At 68.7% G+C, this 20,997-nt stretch overlaps 4 protein-coding genes across 7 annotated transcripts; all 4 read left to right on the top strand.

Moving 5' to 3' along the window:
* Positions 1-419: 419 nt before the first annotated feature.
* On the top strand, positions 420-3,193 carry LOC135292019 (aquaporin-2-like). Its single transcript, XM_064406266.1, has 5 exons — positions 420-864; positions 1,752-2,072; positions 2,141-2,293; positions 2,368-2,448; positions 2,814-3,193. The coding sequence occupies exons 1-5, from the start codon at positions 634-636 to the stop codon at positions 3,165-3,167; spliced, it is 1,140 nt and encodes a 379-aa protein (XP_064262336.1). The 5' UTR covers positions 420-633; the 3' UTR covers positions 3,168-3,193.
* Positions 3,194-3,871: 678 nt separating this feature from the next.
* Positions 3,872-6,073, top strand: LOC135292021 (lens fiber major intrinsic protein-like). Its single transcript, XM_064406268.1, is given in 5 exon segments — positions 3,872-4,108; positions 4,110-4,265; positions 4,876-5,041; positions 5,103-5,209; positions 5,640-6,073. Coding segments are annotated over 5 exon segments (846 nt in total). The 5' UTR covers positions 3,872-3,904; the 3' UTR covers positions 5,853-6,073.
* An 801-nt stretch (positions 6,074-6,874) lies between these two features.
* Positions 6,875-19,141, top strand: LOC135292018 (protein timeless homolog). 4 transcript variants are annotated; one of them, XM_064406265.1, is made up of 29 exons: positions 6,875-7,289; positions 7,358-7,511; positions 7,600-7,714; positions 7,789-7,851; positions 8,568-8,669; positions 8,763-8,918; positions 8,987-9,120; positions 9,201-9,288; positions 10,460-10,636; positions 10,711-10,928; positions 11,730-11,833; positions 11,918-12,087; positions 12,807-12,929; positions 13,006-13,157; positions 13,232-13,329; positions 13,413-13,530; positions 13,599-13,800; positions 15,142-15,293; positions 15,365-15,450; positions 15,531-15,654; positions 16,318-16,400; positions 16,473-16,621; positions 17,464-17,635; positions 17,713-17,781; positions 17,855-17,973; positions 18,049-18,181; positions 18,264-18,300; positions 18,430-18,533; positions 18,682-19,141. In XM_064406265.1, the coding sequence occupies exons 1-29, from the start codon at positions 7,193-7,195 to the stop codon at positions 18,816-18,818; spliced, it is 3,636 nt and encodes a 1,211-aa protein (XP_064262335.1). In that variant the 5' UTR covers positions 6,875-7,192; the 3' UTR covers positions 18,819-19,141. The 4 variants fall into 4 exon arrangements, with proteins under 4 accessions (XP_064262335.1, XP_064262334.1, XP_064262333.1 ...); XM_064406264.1 differs by having other exon boundaries at positions 18,261-18,300; XM_064406263.1 differs by having other exon boundaries at positions 8,760-8,918.
* Positions 19,142-19,206: 65 nt separating this feature from the next.
* Positions 19,207-20,252, top strand: LOC135292020 (apolipoprotein F-like). Its single transcript, XM_064406267.1, has one exon. The coding sequence runs from the start codon at positions 19,383-19,385 to the stop codon at positions 20,250-20,252; it is 870 nt and encodes a 289-aa protein (XP_064262337.1). The 5' UTR covers positions 19,207-19,382.
* The last annotated feature ends 745 nt before the right edge of the window (positions 20,253-20,997 follow it).

Below are 20,997 nucleotides of genomic sequence, written 5' to 3'. Positions count from 1 at the left end.
CTGAGTGTGTGACCCCCCCCCCCGGGACAGCCCTGTCCCTGGTTTGTGTCAGGTGTGTGACCCCCGGGACACCCCTGTCCCCAATTCTTGTCCCAGCTGTGTGACCCATCCTGGTCCCCCTGTGCCCATCTCAATCCACGTGTGCCACCCCTCCTGTTGCCCCACCAGGGACCCTGTCCCCACTGGTGTGTGACATTGCCACCCCCCTGCCAGGGCACAGCCCCATGCTCATCCCAGGTGTGTCACCCTGTCCCTCGTGCTCATCCCAGGTGTGTCATCCTGTCCCCTGTGCCCCCCTGGTCCCCTGTCCCTGTGCCCATCCCAGGTGTGTCACCCTGTCCCCTGTCCCTGTGCTCATCCCAAGTGTGTCACCCTGTCCCCTGTGCCCCCCTGGTCCCCTGTCCCTGTGCTCATCCCAGGTGTGTCACCCTGTCCCCTGTGCCCCCCTGGTCCCCTGTCCTTGTGCCCATCCCAGGTGTGTCACCCTGTCCCCTGTGCCCCCTCAGCCCCTCCCTGAGGGTCCCTGTGCTCATCCCAGGTGTTCAAACCCCCCCTCATCCCCCCCAGCCTTTCATCCCAGCCTTTCATCTCTGGTTGTCCTGGCAACACCCCAAAGGGTCCCCGGGGGTTGCTATGGCACCCAGGGATGCTGCAAGGACCCCCGCAGCCCCCTCCCAAAATCCTGCCCCACCCTCAGCACCTCAGGGCTGCGCTGTGCCAAGGGGGGTGGCAGTGCTGGGGGTGACAGGGACGGGGGTGGCAGTGCCAGGGGGGGTGACAAGGACAGAGGTGGCAGTGCCAGGGGCAGGAGGTGTCCCCACCCCGGCTGTGCTCTCCCACAGCTGCACCATGGCCATCGGGGAGGTAAGACCCTGTGAGCGGCCCCGACCCCCCCCAAAACCACAGCCCCAGAGTCCCTTCCTGCCAGGGGGGGTGGGTGAGCAGCCCCTAACTCACGGGGACTCCCCCAGCCTGTCACTTCAGTGCCCAGCCCGTAGCCCTGGCACTGGGGTCTCTGTGTGCCCCTCACCATGGCTCCTGGCCCTGTCATGGCTGCTGTCCCCCTCTTTGTCCCTGTGACCCCCTGTGGCCCCATTTCCAGGACATCCTGTCAGAACAGTGCCCAGGGACTGGGGGTGCCATCCCTGAGGTACCCCATCCTAAAAACTGGGGCATCCTGTTTCCATGGCACCCCATTGCCCCCTGGTACCCCCCCACTGTGGTACCCAGGTGCTGAGGGGTCCCATCCCTGAGGTACCCCATCCCCGTGGGTACCCAAAAACTGGGGCATCCTGTTTCCATGGCACCCCATTTCCTGCAGTGCCCAGGTGCTGAGGGGTCCCATCCCTCAGGTACCCCATCTCTGAGGTGCCCCATCCCAAAAACTGGGGCATCCCATTGCCAGGGCACCCCAATGTCCTGGTACCTCCCCACTGTGGTACCCAGGTGCTGGGGGGGTCCCATCCCCAAGATACCCCATCCCTGAGGTACCCCATCCCCGTGGGTACCCAAAAACCGGGGCATCCTCTTTCCATGGCACCCCATTGCCCCCTGGTACCCCCCATGTGGCACCCAGGTGCTGGGGGGTCCCCTCATGAATGTCCCCCCTCACCCTGGTACCCAACCATGGGGGCATCCTGTTGCCATGGCACCCCATCCCCAAAGCCCCCCGGCCCCATGTCACCCCCTCTCTGTGCCACCCGCCGCTGGCAGTGCCCGTGGGGTGACCCCCGGCCCCGCTGTCCCCCCAGGAGCTGCGCAGCGGCCGCTTCTGGCGGGGGGTTCTGGCGGAGCTGGCGGCCACCCTCATCTTCGTGGGGGTGGTCCTGGGGGCTTCGGCAGCTCCAGAGCCGCTGGCGCCGGCCCTGGCAGGGGGCTTGGCGGCCAGGGGGCTCGTCTGCACCCTCGGGGGTGCCCAGGCCAACCCCGCGCTGACGCTGGCCCTGCTGTGCACCCGCAAGCTGGGCGCCCTGCGCGGGGCCGCGGGGCTCGTGGCCCAGTGCGCGGGGGCCACGCTGGCCTCCGCCGCCGCCCGCGCGGCGCTGCGGGACGACGCCGGCCTCGTCACCAGGGTGAGTGCCCCCCTCCCCGTGCCCGTCCCCATCCCCTGGCACTGCACAGGTGTCCCTCACTGCTGCAGGTGAGCGCGGAGGGGACAGTGGGGACAGCGCTGGCCTGGGAGACCTTCGCCACCTTCCAGCTGGCGCTGGCCGCCTTCGCCGCCGCGGAGCACGCGGCCCCGCAGGCCGGGCTGGCCCTGGGCAGCGCCGTGGCCGCCGGGGCTCTGGCTGCGGTAAGGACCCCCCCGTGTCCCACCCGCCCTGGGGGTCCCCACCCCGCCAGGCCCTGACCCCCCGTGTCCCACAGGGGCCGTTCTCGGGGGGCAGCATGAACCCCGCGCGCTCGCTGGGGCCGGCCGTCGTCACCGGCGTCTGGGATGATCACTGGGTGAGTTGGGGGCACCCTTGGGCTCTCCCAGATTCCCCAAGTAAGGGGGGCTCCCCTGGCTGCAGCGTGTGACCGCTGTGGTCCCATCCCCACCCTGGGACAGCGGTTCCTGGTCTTCTCTTGGGTGGGTCCCACTGGGACAGGTCAACACCAGCTGTGTCCCCCAGGGTCCTCCTGGTGTCACCGTCACGGGACCGATGTGTCCCCCCATTGCCATCCTTGGGACAGGCCCCATCCCCTCGGGATTGGCTCCGTACCCTCCCCACGGCTGCCCTCACCCCTGGGGCAGGTTCCCGTGCTCAGTCCCCATCCCTGGGGTGGGGTCCCCCCGTCCCTGGACACCCCAAAACCCCGTGCCCCTGCAGGTGTACTGGCTGGGGCCGGTGCTGGGCGCGGTGCTGGCCGGGCTCTCCTACGAGTTCATCCTGGCGCCCGGAGCCTCCCGGGAGAAGCTGAGCGCCTGCCTCGCCTGCCGGGACGTGGCTCTGGTGGAGACCCCCAGCCTGTCCCCCTCCTCGGTGGCCCCCCCCAGCCCAGCAGGGCACTGCCTGACCCCCCCCCCCCAGATCCTCCACACCCTGACACCGCATCCTCGCCGCATCCAGAACCTTCCGTGGGGCACCCACAGCATGGGGGGCTCCGTGCCCCCTCCCCTTTCACAGTCCTCTCCCCCTTGGGGGGGATTAAAGGCGTGTCGGGGTCGCAGAGCGATGCTGTGAGGGCACTGGGGGGGTCTCGACCACCGGGGGGGTCTGGGCACGGCGGGCACCGGGGCTGCGGGCGGGCGCGCCCTCCCCGCGGCCCCCCGGCGAGGGCGGGGGCCGGGACCCCCCGTCAGCCTGTCCCGTGCCGGGGAGCTGAGCGCAGCAAAGCGCTTTGTGGCGGCCTCTGCAGCCCCGGCAGATTCCGGCGGGCGCCAATGGCCGGGCCGAGCCCTAATCCCCCCCTGGCCGGGGACTCAGCGCCCGCTAAGCCGGGCTGAATAAACCCAAACCCTCCCGCAGACAACAGCACCGGGGCGGGGGGGGGGGGCAGGGGGGACACCCCGCGGCCCCCACCCAGCGCCCCTCCCGCGGGGGTGGGGGCGGCCCCAAAGTGTCCCCAAAATATTTGGGGGGATGGGTGGGAGGTGGGATTTGGGGTCCCCTAAACCCCACTGGGGGCATCAATGGGTCACAGCCCCCCCTTCCCCAGAAAACCCCATGGATATGGGGGCAGCGCAGCTCTGGGGGGGGTCCCCACTATTGGGGGTGCGGGGATGCCCGGGGGGCTCGGGGGGTGGGGGTTCCTCGCCGCGTGTCACCCATCGCGTGGCCCGGGCAGCGAAGGGGTTAACGGGGGGGTGGCGGAGGTGGGGTCCCACCCCCGGGGCCGTCCCGGGGGGGGCTTATAAAGGTGGTCACGGGGCGGCCCCCGGGGAGGGGAGCGGGGCCGTGGAGGGCAGCGGGGCCAGGCCATGCGGGAGCTGCGCTCGTCCGCCTTCTGGAGGGCCGTCCTGGCCGAGTTCCTGGGCAGCCTCCTCTATGCCCTGCTGGGGCTGGGGGCTTCCCTGCGCTGGGCCCCGGGCCCCCCCAGCGTTGTGGGGGCCGCCTTGGCCTTCGGGTTGGCCCAGACCACCCTGGTGCAGGCTCTGGGCCACGTCAGCGGGGGTCACGTCAACCCCGGCCATCACGCTGGCCTTCCTGATGGCCTCGCAGCTCTCGCTGGCCCGTGCCCTGGGCTACCTGCTGGCCCAGGTGTTGGGCATGCTGGCCGGAGCCGGGGTGCTCTACGGGGTGACCCCCGGCCCCGTGCGTGGCACCCTCGGCCTCAGCGCGGTGAGCATCGGGGCTTGGGGGTGTCTGCAGGGCTGTAATGAGGGTTTGGGGGGGTGGGGGGCTCCAGGAGGTGTTTGGGGGTCTGGGGTACTTTGGGGTTGTAATGGGGATTTGGAGGGATGGGGGGAGTCCCGGGTTGTTTTGGGATATGGGGTACCATGGGGCTGAAATGGGGGGATGAGGGTTTGGGGGAATTGGGGGGGTCCAGGAGGTGGTCTGGGAGAATTTGGGCGGATCCAGGAGGTGTTTGGGGGTACCATGGGTCTGAAATGGGGGGAAAACGGGTTCACAGAGGTTGGGGGGAACTGGGGAGGTCCAGGAGGTGTTTTGGGGTACCATGGGGCTGTAATGAGGGTTCTGGGGTTCAGAGGTGTTTGAGGGGTCTGATGGTGGATCGGGGCGGGGGGTCCAGAAGATATTTTGGGGTCTGGATTGATGCGGGTCAGCAATGGACATCATTGCTGGACACCCTGGAGGAATTTGAGGGTGAGGAAGGCTTTGCGGTACAGTGGGATTTTGGGGTGTGGAAGGATAACAAAGGAGGATTTGGGGCGCTGAGGGGGAACGGGGTGAACAACTCCACGGGGTGCTGAGCCCTCTCCCCCCGCAGCTGCACCCCGGCGTGGGCCCGGGCCAGGGCACGGTGGTGGAGCTGCTCCTGACCGCCCAGTTCGTCCTCTGCGTCTTCGCCAGCTTCGACGACCGCCACGACGGGCGCCCGGCCATGGCCGCCGTGCCCGTCGGCTTCTCCCTCGCCCTCGGCCACCTCTTCGGGGGTAAGGGCAGCCGCGGGGACCCCGATTCTGGGAGCCCGGGGGCTGGGGGGCAGCCGTGCAGCCCCCCACTGCTCCGTCCCCCCGCAGATCCACTACACGGGCGCCAGCATGAACCCCGCCCGCTCCTTCGCCCCCGCCGTCATCACCCGCAACTTCGCCAACCACTGGGTAAGTTGGGGGGGGACGGGGACCCCCAAACCCGCCCCGGGCCCCCCCGGTCCCTCCCTGCTTATCCCTGTCCTGCCCCAGCCGCTGGGTCCCCGCTGAAGGCGGGCGGCTGCTGGTGTCACCATGGTGACAGCAGCACCCCAGGGTGCTGGGTACCCCCCCGACAGCCCGGGGAGTGGGTCCAGCCCCCGGCATCCCGGGGAACGGGAGATGGGTCCTGACATCCCGGGGAGCGGGAGACGGGTCCTGACATCCCGGGGAACGGGAGACGGGTTCTGCCCCGCGACATCCCGGGCTTGGGGACACGCGGCCGTTCCCCGCTCACCGGGAGGTCCCGACTGCGCCGGTGCCCGGGCATCAGCGGGGTGGGTGCCGTGCCCCGGAGGGCCGGGGGTGCCCCGGTGCCGGTGCCCACGCCGCCCCCCCGCAGGTGTACTGGGCGGGCCCGCTGCTGGGCGCGGCGCTGGGCGCGGTGCTCTACGAGTTCGCGCTGTGCCCGCGGCCGCGCAGCCTGGCCGAGCGCCTGGCCGCCCTCAAGGGAGAGCCGCCCGCCCCCACGGCCGTCACCGCCGCCGTCGCCGCCGCCGAGCCGCCGCCCGAGCCGCCGGCAGAGCCGCTGGAGCTGAAGACGCAGGGGCTGTAACGGGGCCCGTCCCGGGGCGCGGCCCCGCGCCCGCCGCTGCTTTGCTGTGACGGGGCCGCCGCGGTGCGTGTGGTGCGTGTGTGTGCGGCGCGGCGCGGCGGGCGGGCGGCGGCGGGGCCCCGCTGCCGGGGAACCGGCCACCGGCATGCCCGGGGGGGCCGCCCGTATACCGGGCCGGTGCCGCCCCGCCCCGCCGCGGCGGGACTTCTGTGTTCGGTGAATTAAACCTGCTCTTTTATTTTGGTAACCGCTCGCGGCCGTGCCCGCCGCCGGGAACCGGGAGGGAGCGAGGATGGGGGGGGGGACACCGGAGCCCGCCCGGCCGGTGGCGGGAGGTGCCGCCCGTTCCCGCGCCCGCGGCAGGCCCCGCCCAGCCAGCGCCGTTCTTAAAAGGGCAACGCCACCGCCGCGTCCCTTCCCCGCAATGAGCCCCTCCTGTCTTCCACCTCAGCGCCGCGGGCCGGGGGGAGAGGGCAGGGGGATTGGGGGCGTCCCGAGGCAGCGAGCCGCCGGTTTGTGCCGGTGGTGGATGGCGGCGGGTGTGCGGACGGGGTGGGAACCAGGGGGGACACCGGGCTGCGGAGGGGGAGTTGCCGCTTGAAGGGTGCGGGCGGGGCGGGGCCTCGCCCGCGGGAAGTGGGGCGGTTGTGTAAGGCCGCCCCCGCACCGGGAGCGCGGCCGGGAGCGCGGTGGGGACGGGGCGGCGGTGAGCGGGATGGGGGCCGGCACCGCGGCACGCCGGCATCGGGGGTCCGGGGGCGGGGGGAGTGTCCTGGGACAGACCGGGACCGGGGACTGGGGGTGATCCGGGGTCACCGAAACCGGGGGGGTTTCGGTACCGGAGGGGAGCAGGACGGGGGGGTTGATAGGGGATCGGGGGAACCGGGTGCGCCGGGCTCTGGAGGGTGCTCCGGGATCGGCGGGCTCGAGGAGTGCTCTGGGATCAGGGGGGTCCGGGGGAAATTGGGGGCGGGGGTCCGGGATCGGGCCGGGGGGGTCGGGAATGCTCCGGGATCCAGAAGGAACCGGAGCCGGGGGGAACCCAAACTGGGGGCTGACGTGGAATCGGAGGAAGCGGGGCTGTGGGATGCGCCGGTATCGGGGCGGACCGGAACGGGAGGTGCGCTGGGATCGGTGCTACCGGAGCCTCGGGGTTCGGTGCGGTCCGGTACCGAGCGGGACCAAGCCTGGGCGGTTCCTCGGTGTTGGGGAAACCGGGACCGGAGGGTACCCCGGGATCGGGGCAGCCGGTACCGGCAGAGTGTACCGGGGGTGGCCAGTGCTGACGGTGGCCCGCAGGCGGCCCCCCGGTGCCGGTCCCGTGCGCAGCCCCGCGCTGCATGGACTGGTACATGATGAACTGCGAGCTCCTGGCCACCTGCAGCGCCCTGGGCTACCTGGAGGGCGACGTGTACCACCGGGAGCCCGACTGCCTGGGTAGGTGGGCACCGGGCTGGGGGGGCAGGGGTCGGGGATGGCAGGGATTGACGGCCCCGTGTCCCCAGAGAGCGTCAAGGACCTGATCCGGTACCTGCGCCACGAGGACGAGACCCGGGACGTGCGACAGCAGCTGGGGGCAGCCCAAATCCTGCAGAACGACCTCCTGCCCATCCTGGTGCAGTACCCCCAGGAGAAGCTGCTCTTCGATGCCATCATCAGGTACCAAAGGGCGGGGTGGTGGCCTGGGGTGGCCCTGAGGGGGCTCCTGGCTGGGCAGGGGTCCCTCACAGCCCTCTGCTCCTCGCAGGTTGATGGTGAACCTGACCCAGCCGGCCCTGCTGTGCTTTGGGAAGGTGCCAGCGGATGCCACCTCCCGCCACCACTTCCTCCAGGTGCTGTCCTACCTGCAGGCCTACAAGGAGGTGAGTGTGCCCGGGGACGTGCCGCGGGCAGGGGGCTTTGCCCACGTCGCCGTGCTCACGAGGGGTCTCTGCAGGCTTTTGCCAGTGAGAAGGTGTTCGTGGTGCTCAGTGAGAAGCTCTACAACCTCCTGCAGCTGGTGAGTGCCCTGTCCTGGGGGGCTGTGGGTGGTGTCCCTGCTGGGGGTCCCTGGGGGATGTGGGGTCTGTTCCTATCAGGGTCTCTCAAGGACTCTGGGGTCTGTCCCTACTGGGGGTCTCTGGGGGATCTGGGGTCTGTCCCTACTGGGGGTCCCTCAGGGGCTGTGGGGTCTGTCCCTACTGGGGGTCCCCTGGGGGCTGCAGGGTCTTGGAATTATCAGGGGACTCCAGGGTCCATCCTTGACACAGGTCCCTGGGGGTTGTGGGGTCTGTTCCTGCTGGGGGTCCCTCAGGGACTGCAGGGTCTGTCCCTGTTGGGGGTCCCTGGGGGCTGTGGGGTCTGTTCCTGCTGGAGGTTTCTGGGGGGGCTGCAGGGTCTTGGAACTACCAGGGGGCTCCAGGGTCCATCCTTGACCCAGGTCCCTGGGGAATGTGGGGTCTGTCCCTACTGGGGGTCCCTGGGGGTTGTGGGGTTTGTTCCTGCTGGGGGGTCCCTCCCTGCTGGGGGGTCTCTGGGGGCTGTGGGGTCTGTCCCTCCTGGGGGTCCCTGGGGGCTGTGAGGTCTGTCCCTCCTGGGGGTCCCTGGGGGCTGTGGGGTCTGTCCCTACTGGGGGGTCCCTGGGGGATGTGGGGTCTATCCTGCAGGACTGTGGGGTCCTTCCCTGCCAGGGACCCCCGGGGGGCTGTGAGGGGCCCTGACAGCTCTGTCCCCCAGGACTGGGAGCAGCGGCAGGAGGAGGACACGCTGCTGATCGAGAGGATCCTGCTGCTGGTGCGCAACGTGCTGCACGTGCCCCCGGACCCCACGGAGGAGCAGGTACCAGGACAGGGCCCTTCCCTGGCTCCCTGACACATGTGGGACCCCAGTGGCTCCACGGGGACCCCGACACCCTGCCACCACCCCCAGCAGGGCGTGGACGGTGACGCCAGCGTGCACGACCGGGTGCTGTGGGCGCTGCACATCAGCGGCATGGACGACCTGCTCAAATTCCTGGCCAGCGCCCAGGTGGAGCAGCAGTGGGCCCTGCACGTGCTGGAGATCATCTCCCTCATGTTCCGTGAGCAGGTGAGCCGGGCCGGGGGCGGCAGGGCAGGGTGGCAGAGCCCCCCCAGTGCTGACAGAGCTGCTGGCAGAGCCCGGAGGAGCTGGCGGCGCTGGGACAGGGGACAGCAGGGGCCGAGCACGGCGAGGACACGCGGGAGCTGGAGACCTTGAGGCAGAGGGAGCTGGCAGAGAAGAGAGCCCGGGCGCTGCAGCGCACGTCCAGGTGAGGAGGGGGCACCCCCGTGGCAGGGATGGGACCCCCGAGGTGGGGACAGCGTCGTTCAGCTCCTGTTTCCTGCCCAGGCATTCCCGCTTCGGTGGCTCCTACGTCCTGCAGGGCGTCAAGTCCATCGGGGACAGGGACGTGGTGTTCCACAAGGGGCTGCACAATGTGAGTGGGGCATGGGGATGTGGCAGGGGGCACGGGGACAGGGCTGTGTGTGGAACGTGGCACTGGGGATGTGGCACAGGGTGGAGGGACAAGGATGTGGTGGGAGACGCAGGAATGTGGTGAGGGGCACGGGTTGGGGACATGGTAAGGGGTAGGGAAAGAGGAATGTGAGTGGGACACGAGATGTGGTGTGGGGTATGGGGTCAAGGATGTGGCAGGTGGCACTGGGATGTGGATGTGGGTGGGGGTCACACAAGCAGGGAGGTGGCAGTGGGCACCAAGGACATGGTAGGGGGTACAGGGATGGTGATGTGGTTCAGGGCATCGGCTGGGCAGGGGGCACAGGGCCAGGGATGGAGAGGGAGCTGTTGTGACATGGACACGGTGGGGTCAGGTACGTGGTGGGGGGCACTGGGACAGGGGCGTGGCAGAGGTCATTGAGATGGGAATGTGGGTGGGGGGCACGGGGACAGGAACATAGGTGGGACACAGGATTGGAAGATGGGATGTGGAGCATGGAACCAGGGATGTGGTGGGGTTGTAAGAACAGAAATGTGCTGTGGGGCTCCAGGACAGGGACACAGAGGGTGGCACTGGGACAGGGACGTAGCAGAGGTCATTGAGATGGGAATGTGGGTAGGGGGCACGGGGACAGGAACACAGGTGGGACACAGGATTGGAAGATGGGATGTGGACCATGGAACCATGGGTTGCAGGAACAAGAATGTGCTGTGGGGCTCCAGGACAGGGACACAGAGGGTGGCACAGAGACAGGGACGTGGCAGAGGTTGTTGAGATGGGAATGTGGGTAGGGGGCACGGGGACAGGAACACAGGTGGGACACAGGATTGGAAGATGGGATGTGGAGCATGGAACCAGGGGTTGTAAGAACAGAAATGTGCTGTGGGGCTCCAGGACAGGGACACAGAGGGTGGCACTGGGACAGGGACGTGGCAGAGGTCATTGAGATGGGAACGTGGGTAGGGGGCACAGGGACAGGAACACAGGTGGGACACAGGATTGGAAGATGGGATGTGGACCATGGAACCATGGGTTGCAGGGACAGGAATGTGCTGTGGGGCTCCAGGACAGGGACACAGCGGGTGGCACAGAGGCAGGGACGTGGCAGGAGGCACCACAGGGATAAACCTGGCCCCTCAATGTCCTGCAGCTGAAGAGCTACACCCACGACCTGGGCAAGGAGCCGCGGCGGCTGCCCCGGCGCCGGCAGGCCGCCCCCGAGGCCGAGCCCTCGCGCCGCTCCGCCCGCAACGTGCGGCTCTTCCTGCGCCGCTTCTGCCAGGACTTCCTGGAGGACTGCTACAACCGCCTGATGCTGCTGGTCAAGGTGAGGGGCTGCCAGGGCCGGGATCCCTTCTCCAGCTATGGGACCCCTGCTGAGATCCCATGGTTGCCCCCCAGGACCAGCTGGTGCGGGAGAAGGCTCAGCAGCACGATGAGACTTACTACCTGTGGGCCACCGCCTTCTTCATGGCCTTCAACCGGCTGCACGGCTTCCGGCCCGAGCTGGTGTCCGAGACCGTGGGCGTCCGCGCCTTCCACTTCATCGAGCAGAACCTCACCACCTATTACGAGATGGCTCTGATGGACAAGAAGGAGGCAACAACCTGGGCCCGCAGGTGAGCACGTGGGACCCCTCCCAGGGCAGCTGGGACCCTCCCAGGGCAGCTGGGACACCCTTTGGTGGTGAGTCCCAGCACTTGGGATTGTCCTTGAGTCTCCTTGTGGTGTCTGGGACCTTCTGGAGACCCCCACAGTACCTGAGATACCCCCAGTGCCTGGGACCCCTTGGACACCTGGGACCCTCCTAGGGTAGCTGGGACACCTTTTGGTAGTGAATCCCTGTACCTGGGATTCTCCTTGAGACTCCCCATGGTGTCTGGGACCTTCTGGGACACCCTTTGGTGGTGAATCCCTGTACCTGGGATTCTCCTTGAGACTTCCCATGGTGTCTGGGACCTTCTGGGGACCCCCACAGTACCTGAGATACCCCCAGTGCCTGGGACTCCTTGGACACCTGGGAGACCCCAGGGCAGCTGGGACACCCTTTGATGGTGAATCCCTGTACCTGGGATTGTCCTTGAGACTCCTCATGATGTCTGGGACCTTCTGGGGACCCCCACAGTACCTGGGATACCCCCAGTGCCTGGGACTCCTTGGACACCTGGGAGATTCCAGGGCACCTGGGACACCTTTTGGTGTCTGGGCCTCTCAGCTACTTGGGACCCCGTGGTGTCTGGGACCCCCGGGACATTTGGGACCCCGTGGTCACCTATGACCTCCCTGGCACCTGGAACACCCTGGGAACCCAGGACCCCCTGGGCACCTGGGACTCTCTGTGTTGCTTGAGACCCCCTTGGGCATTTGGAGTGCCTGGGAGCCCCCCTGGGCCCCCGTGACCCCCTCGCTGCCATGCCCAGGATGCACCTGGCGCTGAAGGCGTACCAGGAGCTGCTGCGGACGGTGCAGGAGATGGATCGCTCGCCGGAGCCGGCCGTGCGGGACAGCAGCCAGGTCATCAAGAGTGAGTCCCTCTGTCCCTCTGTCCCTCTGCCCGTCCCTGGCGTGTCCCTGAGCCGCCCCTTCTCACTGCCGCCCTCCTCCCCAGGCAACATCTTCTACCTGATGGAATACCGGGAGCTCTTCCTCACGCTCTTCCGCAAGTTCGACGAGACCAAGCAGCCGCGCAGCTTCCTGCGGGACCTGGTGGAGACGGCCCACCTCTTCCTCCGCATGCTGGAGCGCTTCTGCCGCGGCCGTGCCAACCTCGTGGTGCAGGTGGGGTGTGCCTGCCCCGCCTGGGGGTCCCTGGGGGTCGGGCAGCCCCTCCTGACCCCATCCTTGCCAAGCTCGTGGTGCAGGCGGGGTGTGCCTGCCCTGCCTGGGGGTCCCTGGGGGTCGGGAAGCTCTTCCTGACCCCATCCTTGCCACGCTCATGGTGCAGGTGGGGTGTGCCTGCCCCGCCTGGGGGTCGGGCAGCCCCTCCTGGCCCCATCCTTGCCAACCTCGTGGTGCAGGCGGGGTGTGCCTGCCCTTCCTGGGGGTCCCTGGGGGTCGGGAAGCTCTTCCTGACCCCATCCTTGCCAAGCTCGTGGTGCAGGTGGGGTGTGCCTGCCCCGCCTGGGGGTCCCTGGGGGTCGGGCAGCCCCTCCTGACCCCATCCTTGCCAAGCTCGTGGTGCAGGAGGGGTGTGCCTGCCCTGCCTGGGGGTCGGGCAGCCCCTCCTGACCCCATCCTTGCCAAGCTCGTGGTGCAGGAGGGGTGTGCCTGCCCTGCCTGGGGGTCCCTGGGGGTCGGGAAGCTCTTCCTCACCCCATCCTTGCCAAGCTCGTGGTGCAGGAGGGGTGTGCCTGCCCTGCCTGGGGGTCCCTGGGGGTCGGGCAGCCCCTCCTGACCCCATCCTTGCCAAGCTCGTGGTGCAGGTGGGGTGTGCCTGCCCTGCCTGGGGGTCCCTGGGGGTCGGGCAGCCCCTCCTGACCCCATCCTTGCCCCCCCAGAGCAAACGTGTGAGGAGGAAGAAGAAGAAGCCTCGCGTGCCGGCGGTGCCCGCCCCGCCCAGCGCCGCGGAGCTGGAGCAGCTCTGGGAAGGATTGGCCCCGCAGGTCCAGGCCTGCCTGGAGGTACCAGGGAAGGGTTCAGCCTCACGTGGGGCTTCTGGGGGTGCTGTTGGGGCTGAGTAACCCTGTCCTGCCCCAGGGCGAGGTGCCCCTCCCCGAGGACGTGGTGCCCTTTGACGCGGCCTCGGAGACGCCGGTGGAGGAGCAGCGCGCGGCGGCTCTGCTGCGGATCCAGGAGTGCCTGCGGCAGTCCCGCGTGCCCCAGGCCCTGCAGCTGCTGCGCTCAGCCAGGTACCTGCCCCGCGGTGCCCCTCTCGTGCCCGGGGTGTGGGGACGCAGTGCCAGCCTGTCCCCGCTGTCCCCAGGGAGGTCTGGCCCGAAGGGGATGTGTTTGGATCTGCGGATGTGGGGCCGCCCGAGGAGACCCGGCTGCTGCGGGAGATCCTCGTCGCTTCCCTGCCTGGTGAGTCCCCACCTGTGACCCTGGGAAGTGGGAAAACTTTGGGCTGGGATGCTACAACAGACCCTCAGCACATCCCACCACAGGGCACGCACCCACCGAGCCTGAGGAGCTGGAGGAAGAGGAAGAGGAGGACGAGGAAGAGGAGGAACAGACCGTGCAGGTGTCGGAGAAGGAATTCAACTTCCTCGACTACCTGAAGCGGTGAGAAGGGTTTGGGGAGGGCCTGGGGGTCTCGCTGAGGGTCAGCCACGCTGACAGGGCTGTCACAGGTTCGCCTGTGCCCCCGTGGTGCGGGCGCTGGTGCTGCTGCTGCGGGGCTACGCGCGGAACAGCGCCCGCACCAACCACTGCGCCGCGCGCCTGCTGCACCGCCTGGCCCGCGACCTGCGCATGGAGCCCCTGCTCTTCCAGCTCTCCCTCTTCGCCCTCTTCCACCGCCTGCTCAGCGACCCCGCGGCTGCTGCGCACCAGGTCAGACAGGGCCCCGAGCCCCCCGCGGGAGGGGGCTGGCCCTGCAGCCCCCAGCCCCACTCGGTCCCCAAAATATCCCAATCCTTGCTGTCCCTGCAGCCCCCAGCCCCACAGTCCCCAGAATATCCCAGCCCTGCTCTGTCCCTGCAGCCCCCAGCCCTGCTCATCCCCAGAATCTGCTAGCCTTGTTCTATCCTGCAGCCCCCAGCCCCACAGTCCCCAAAATATCCCAATCCTTGCTGTCCCTGCAGCCCCCAGCCCCACAGTCCCAAAAATATCCCAGTCCTTGCTCTGTCTCTACAGCTCCCAGCTCTGCTCAGTCTCTAGAATATCCCAGCCCCACTCAGTCCCTCGGATCTCCCAGCCCTGCTCTGTCCTGCAGTCCCCAGCCCTGCTCTGTCTCTGCAACCACCAGCCCTGCTCATCCCCAGAATCTCCCAGCCCCACTCAGTCCCCAGAATCTCCCACCCTGCTCTGAGATCCTGCAGCCCCCAGCCCCACTCGGTCCCCAAAATATCTCAGTCCTTGCTCTGTCCCTGCAGCCCCCAGCCCTGCTTATCCCCAGAATCTCCCAGCCTTCCTCTGTCCCTGCAGCCCCCAGCCCCACTCAGTCCCCAAAATATCCCAATCCTTGCTCTGCCCCTGCAGCCCCCAGCCCCACTCAGTCCCCAGAATCTCCCAGCCCCACTCAGTCCCCTGCAGCCCCCATCCCCATTCAGTCTCCAGCATCTCCCAGCCTTCCTCAGTCCCCAGAATCTCCCAGCCTTCCTCTGTCCCTGCAGCCCCCAGCCCCACTCAGTCCCCAGAATCTCTCCATTCTTGCTCTGTCCCTGCAGCCCCCAGCTTTGCTCAGTCCCCAGCATCTCCCAGCCCCACTCAGTCCCCTGCAGCCCCCACCCCCATTCAGTCCCCAGCATCTCCCGGCCCTGCTCTGTCCCTGCAGCCCCCAGCCCCACTCAGTCCCCAGAATCTCTCCATTCTTGCTCTGTCCCTGCAGCCCCCAGCCTTGCTCAGTCCCTCAAATCTCCCAGCCCTGCTCTGATCCTGAAGCCCCCAGCCCCATTTGGTCCCCAGAATCTCCCAGCCTTCCTCTGTCCCTGCAGCCCCCAGCCCCACTCAGTCCCCTGCAGCCCCCAGCTCCGCTCAGTTCCCAGAATCTCCCAGCCCCTCTGAGTCCCCAGAATCTCCCAGCCCAGCTCTGTCCCTGAAGCCCCCAGCCCCTCTGAGTCCCCAGAATCTCCCAGCCCAGCTCTGTCCCTGAAGCCCCCAGCCCCGCTCAGTTCCCAGAATCTCCCAGCCCAGCTCTGTTCCTGCAGCCTCTCTCCCTCCTGCTGTCCCCAGGAGCTGGTGACCTTGGCCAAGTTCATTCTGGGCAAGTTCTTTGCGCTGGCGGCCACCAACAAAAAGGCCTTTGTGGAGCTGCTCTTCTGGAAGAGCCCGGCCATCGTCTGTGAGATGACCAAGGGCTACAGCTCCCTGCAGGAGGGAGAGGGGTGAGTGGGGCTTGGGAGGGGGCTGCCCCTCCCTCCTCCCCTCCCCTCACCTCCCTTCTGCCCCTCCCCAGGACCACCCGGAGCCGGTTGCCCCCCTGGACCCCCCAGGAGGAGCAGGAGCTGCGGGAGCTGTACTGGAAGTACAAGGAGGTGGAAGGTACCGGGGGTCTCTGGGGTCTCTGAGGGACCCCTGGGGGGCGGCAGGAGCTCTGTCTCTGCATCCTCTCTGTCCCACAGGTGGGGACATCATCGCTGCCATCCTGGCCCATCTCCCCACGCCCGGGCGGACGCGGAGGCAGGTGGTGAAGCAGCTGGTGAGGATGGGGCTGGCCAGCAGTGCCAAGGACTTCCCGCGGGAGAGGTGGGTCAGGGACCCCCGGGGACAGGGCAGGGACCCCCGGGGACAGGGCAGGGACCCCTGGAGACAGGGCAGGGACCCCCCGGGGACAGGTCAGAGACCCCCAGGGAGAGGGGAGGGACCCCCAGGGACAGGTCAGAGACCCCCGGGGACAGGGCAGGGACCCCCGGGACAGGTCAGAGACCCCCAGGACAGGGCAGGGACCCCCGGGGACAGGGCAGGGACCCCCAGGACAGGGCAGGGACCCCCGGGGACAGGGCAGGGACCCCCAGGGACAGGGCAGGGACCCCTGGGACAGGGCAGGGACCCCCAGGGACAAGTCAGAGACCCCCAGGGACAGGGCAGGGACCCCCAGGGACAGGTCAGAGACCCCCAGGGAGAGGGGAGGGACCCCCAGGGACAAGGCAGGGACCCCCAGGGACAGGGCAGGGACCCCCGGAGACAGGTCAGAGACCCCCCGGGACAGGGCAGGGACCCCCGGGACAGGGGAGGGACCCCTGGAGACAGGTCAGAGACCCCCAGGGACAGGGCAGGGACCCCCGGGGACAGGGCAAGGACCCCCAGGGACAGGGCAGGGACCCCCGGGACAGGGCAGGGACCCCCGGGACAGGGCAGGGACTGACCTCCCCCCAGGGCAGGGACCCACAGCTGTTTCCCACCCCACAGGAAGGGCACCAGCATCGTGCTGTGGACGCAGGAGCAGGAGGAGGAGCTGACGCGGCTCTTCGAGGAGTTCCAGGGCTCGGATGGTGAGCTGGACACGGGGGGCACACCCCAAAAAATCCCCCTGTGGCCCCCCACCCTGACTCTCCTCCCCACAGACGTCCTGGGGAACATCATGAAGCACCTGACGGCGCGGCGCTCGCGGGCTCGGGTGGTGGAGAAGCTGCTGGGGATGGGGCTGGTGGCTGAGCGCAAGGAGCTGTACAAGAAACGGCGGAGGAAGAGCCACGGCCCCAGCCCCGGGCAGGTATGGGGGGCTGGAGAGTGCTGGGCTGTGCCCTGGGGGTGCTGTCCCACCCTGGGGACACCCAAAAAGGGTCCTGTCCCCATCCTGGGGGCACCCAAACACAGCATGTCCCCATCCTGGGGGCTGGAGGGTGCTGGGCTGTGTCCTGGGGGTGCTGTCCCCACCCTGGGGGCACCCAAACCAGGTCCTGTCCCCACCCTGGGGTACCCAAACACACCCTGTCCCCATCCTGGGGGGTGGAGGGTGCTGGGCTGTGCCCTGGGGGTGCTGTCCCACCCTGGGGACACCCAAACAGGGTCCTGTCCCCATCCTGGGGGCACCCAAACACAGCCTGTCCCCACCCTGGGGGCACCCAAACAGGGTCCTGTCCCCATCCTGGGGCCACCCAAACAGGACCCTGTCCCCATCCTGGGGCTGGAGGGTGCTGGGCTGTGCCCTGGGGGTGCTGTCCTACCCTGGGGGCACCCAAAAAGGGTCCTGTCCCCACCCTGGGGTACCCAAACACACCCTGTCCCCATCCTGGGGGCTGGAGGGTGCTGGGCTGTGCCCTGGGGGTGCTGTCCCACCCTGGGGACACCCAAACAGGGTCCTGTCCCCATCCTGGGGGCACCCAAACAGGGTCCTGTCCCCATCCTGGGGGCACCCAAACACAGCCTGTCCCCACCCTGGGGGCACCCAAACAGGGTCCTGTCCCCATCCTGGGGACACCCAAACAGGACCCTGTCCCCATCCTGGGGCTGGAGGGTGCTGGGCTGTGCCCTGGGGTGCTGTCCCACCCTGGGGACACCCAAAAAGGGTCCTGTCCCCATCCTGGGGGCACCCAAACACTGCTGGTCCCACAGGCTGCCACAGGTGTCCCAGCCATGCCCACCCAAGACAGCTCAGGGGAGGATGAGGACAGCGAGGAGGAGGAAGAGGAGGATGAGGACGAAGCAGAGGAAGGCCTCACAGAGGAGCACTGGGTGCCCGAGGAAGGGGCTGGGCAGGACCTGGCGCAGCGCCTGCATCGGGAAGGTGGGCGAGGGGCTCCAAACCCCCCCGGGGGGGCTTGGCGAGGGGCTGGACCCCGTGTCACCTTGTGCTGTCCCCAGGGCTGGCCGGGCCCCTGCGCTGGCTGGAGAACTGCCTGCGGAGGGCAGCGGGGGACCGCGAGGAGGACGGTGAGCGGGGTGGGGGTCGGCCGGGGGGGGGGTCTGCGGGGTCGGGGTCCCGCTGAGGGCGCTCCCCTTCCAGGCGTGTCCCACCCGGTGCCGCTGGTGCCGCTGACGGAGGAGAACGAGGACGCCATGGAGAACCGGCGCTTCCAGAGGCTGCTGCGGCAGCTGGGGCTGCGGCCCCCGGCCAGCGAGCAGGTGAGGTCGCTGTCCCATCCCTGTCCCCATCGCTGTCCCCAGCACAGCCCTGCAATGTCCCCCCCGTCCCCCCAGGAGTCCTTCTGGCGCATCCCCGCCGCCCTCACCCCGCAGCAGCTGCGGCGCGCGGCCGCCTCCATCGCCCACCGTGGCCCCTCAGGGTCCCCCCAGGACCTGCCAGGGCCACCCAGGTGTCCCCAGGAAGCAGGTGAGGGGTGGGGCTGGGGGTGTGGGACCCCCCCCGGGTGTGGGGCTGGCTCTGAGCCCCCTCTCCTTGTGCCCCTCAGCAGAGCCGCTGCCGGCAGGGCTGGGATCAGACTCGGAGAGGTGAGACTGGGATTCCCGTCTCAGCTTGTGGGGTGTCCTGGGTTTGGGAGGGGTCTTCTCCCTGCCTGGGGAGGGGATTCAGCCCCCTGTGTCCTCCCCATGTGGGGCTGAGCTGTGGAACCCCTGCAGCGAGGAGCCTGTCCCCGTCCCCGTCGCCAGCCCGGCACGGCCGCGCACCAAGAGGCGCCGGGAGCTCGCCAGCGAGGATGAGGATGAGGATGGTGGGAGCTCAGGTGGGTTCAGCCCCTCTGCTCGCTCCTGGGGGGGCTCAGCGGGCTCTGGGTGTCACCAGGGGCGCTGCTGGGCCGGGGTTGTCCTCTCCCTGTTCTCTTTGCCATGTCCCCAGGGGGCTCAGCCCTCTCTCCTCTTCCTCATCCGCAGGCACCGAGCCGGCCCCGCCAGCTCCCCACCCCGAGGAGGATGAGGAGGAGGAGGAGGAGGAGGAGGAGGAAGATCCACAGCCCCGGGGGAGGCGGAAGCGCCTCCGCTGCCTGGAAGAGGAAGAGGAGGAGGACTGAGAGGCTTCCCTTAGGCTGCCTGTGCCCAGGCCTTGTGCTGTTTGCTGGGCTTTTTGCAGATTTTATTGGGTTTCTGCAGGTTTTCTGGGGTTTCTACAGCTTTTCTGGGGTTTCTGCAGATTTTCTTCTGCAGGTTTTTATGCTGTTTTTAAAGGCTGCACAAACAAGTTTCTCCACCATCCCCCTCCTTCCTTTAGTGTCACTATCTCTCTGTTTTACCCCAAATTCCTTTTCCTCAGCTGTTGGGGTTGGGATTTTTTTTTTTTCTTAGAAGTTTTTAAATCTAGCCAGGGCCTAAATAAATAAAAGCGACTTTTGCCCTTCTTGGGTGTGTGTGGGTCTGCCGGGGGGCTCAGGGAGTGCCCAGTCCCTGGCCCCGTGTCGCAATCCCTGATAACAGCGGCTATAAATCGGTCACGGGGCCGGCGCGGCCGCAGCGGCCGGACAGGGCAGGGGACGGCGGCGAGCGGGTGAGCCTGGGCACGGGGCGGGCACGGGGGGCTGCAGCCGCGGGGGTCTCACGGCAGCTCCGTCCTTCTCCCCCCTCCCAGAGCCACCACCACCATGATGTGGATTCTGCTCTTCCTCCCGCTCCTCATCCTCGGCGGCGCCGCGTCCGTCGTCACCCCCGGTCTGGCTGCCGGTGACCGGGCGCTGCTGGCCGAGCTGGCGGGGCTGGCAGAGCCCGTCCCTCGGCGGGCACCGGGCATCCCGTGCCGCACCCTCGGCCCCGACGCCCTGCCCGGTTTCTCGCGGCTGCCGCCGCTGCCCCGCGGCCTGGCCCGCGCCGCCATGGCGCTGGCGCTGCTCAAGGCTGGCTGTGCCCCCCAGGCCGACGCCGCGGCGCTGCAGCTGGCACGGGAGCTGGGGACCCCCCGGGCCGCGGCGCTGCTGCGGGGGCTGGCACAGGTACCGGGCGCTCCGGTCCCACGGCCGCTGGCGCTGCTGCTGCTCAGCCTGGCACGGCCGGGGGGCTCTGCCTGCGTGGATCCCACCCGGCTGCGGACCCCCACAGAACCCACGGCACCCTCGGGCTGGCAATTCCCGGTGGCCCGGCCGTGCCGCGGCGCCGCGCGGCGTCGCCGGGAGGACGAGGACGCCTGCAGCCCGGCGGGGGAGCGGGAAGCCCACCGCGTGCTGGACTGGGTGCCGGGAGTCAGCATCTTCTACAACCTGGGCACCAGCGTCTACTTCGCCTTCCAGGGCTGCCAGGCCACGGCGTCCACGCGGGCGCTGGAGGCCGCCGAGGACCTGGGCTACGCCGGGCTGGCGGCGCTCACCGGGGGCCTGGGGGGCCCGGTGGCCTTGGGGGTGCAGCTGGGGCTGCAGCCGGGGCTCAAGGCGGGCGTGCGGGCGCTCGTCGGGTACTTCACGTCGGCCGGGGAGCCCTCGCCGGTGCCCACCGCCCACAGCGGCGCCGTGGTCATCGTCTGAATAAAGGGCACGTGTGGCACTCGGCGTCTGGGGACGGATCGATGGATGAGGGGTCACCCTGCCCTGGGGCACCCGGGCCTCGGCCGCGTGGTGGCAGCGGGGCTGGGCTTGTCACTGTCCCTTTGTGGCTCTGTCGCTGTAGGCCCTGTCCCCACAGCCAGTCTGTACCAATGGCCACGCTGCCTTGTCCCTGTCCCCATGGCTCTCTCCTGTCCCTGTCCCCATGGCTCTCTCCTGTCCCTGTCCCCAGGGCTCTGTCCCTCCTGTCTGTCCCTGTCCCCATGGCTTCCTCCCTCCAGCCTGTCCCTGTCCCCAGGGCTCTCTCCTGTCCCCATCCCCAGGGCTTTCTCCCTCCCTCCAGCCTGTCCCTGTCCCCATGGCTCTCTCCTGTCCCTGTCCCCATGGCTCTCTCCTGTCCCTGTCCTCATGGCTCTCTCCCTCCTGTCTGTCCCTGTCCCCACGGCTCTCTCCTGTCCCTGTCCCCATGGCTTCCTCCCTCCAGCCTGTCCCTGTCCCCATGGCTCTCTCCTGTCCCCATCCCCAGGGCTCTCTCCCTCCTGTCTGTCCCTGTCCCCTTGGCTCTCTCCTGTCCCTGTCCCCAGGGCTCTGTGTCCCTCTCCCCATGGCCCTGACCCTGTCCCCATCCCTGCAGATTCTCCCTGACTCTGTACCCCTGTCCCCACAGCTTGTCACCGTCCCCCTGGCTCTGTCACTGTCCCCCTGTCCCCATGGCCTGTCCCTGTCC

Source organism: Passer domesticus, unplaced genomic scaffold, assembly GCF_036417665.1.
Source record: "Passer domesticus isolate bPasDom1 unplaced genomic scaffold, bPasDom1.hap1 HAP1_SCAFFOLD_178, whole genome shotgun sequence".
In the NCBI taxonomy this organism is placed as follows: domain Eukaryota; kingdom Metazoa; phylum Chordata; class Aves; order Passeriformes; family Passeridae; genus Passer; species Passer domesticus.
This window is presented reverse-complemented; position numbering and strand designations above follow the sequence as displayed.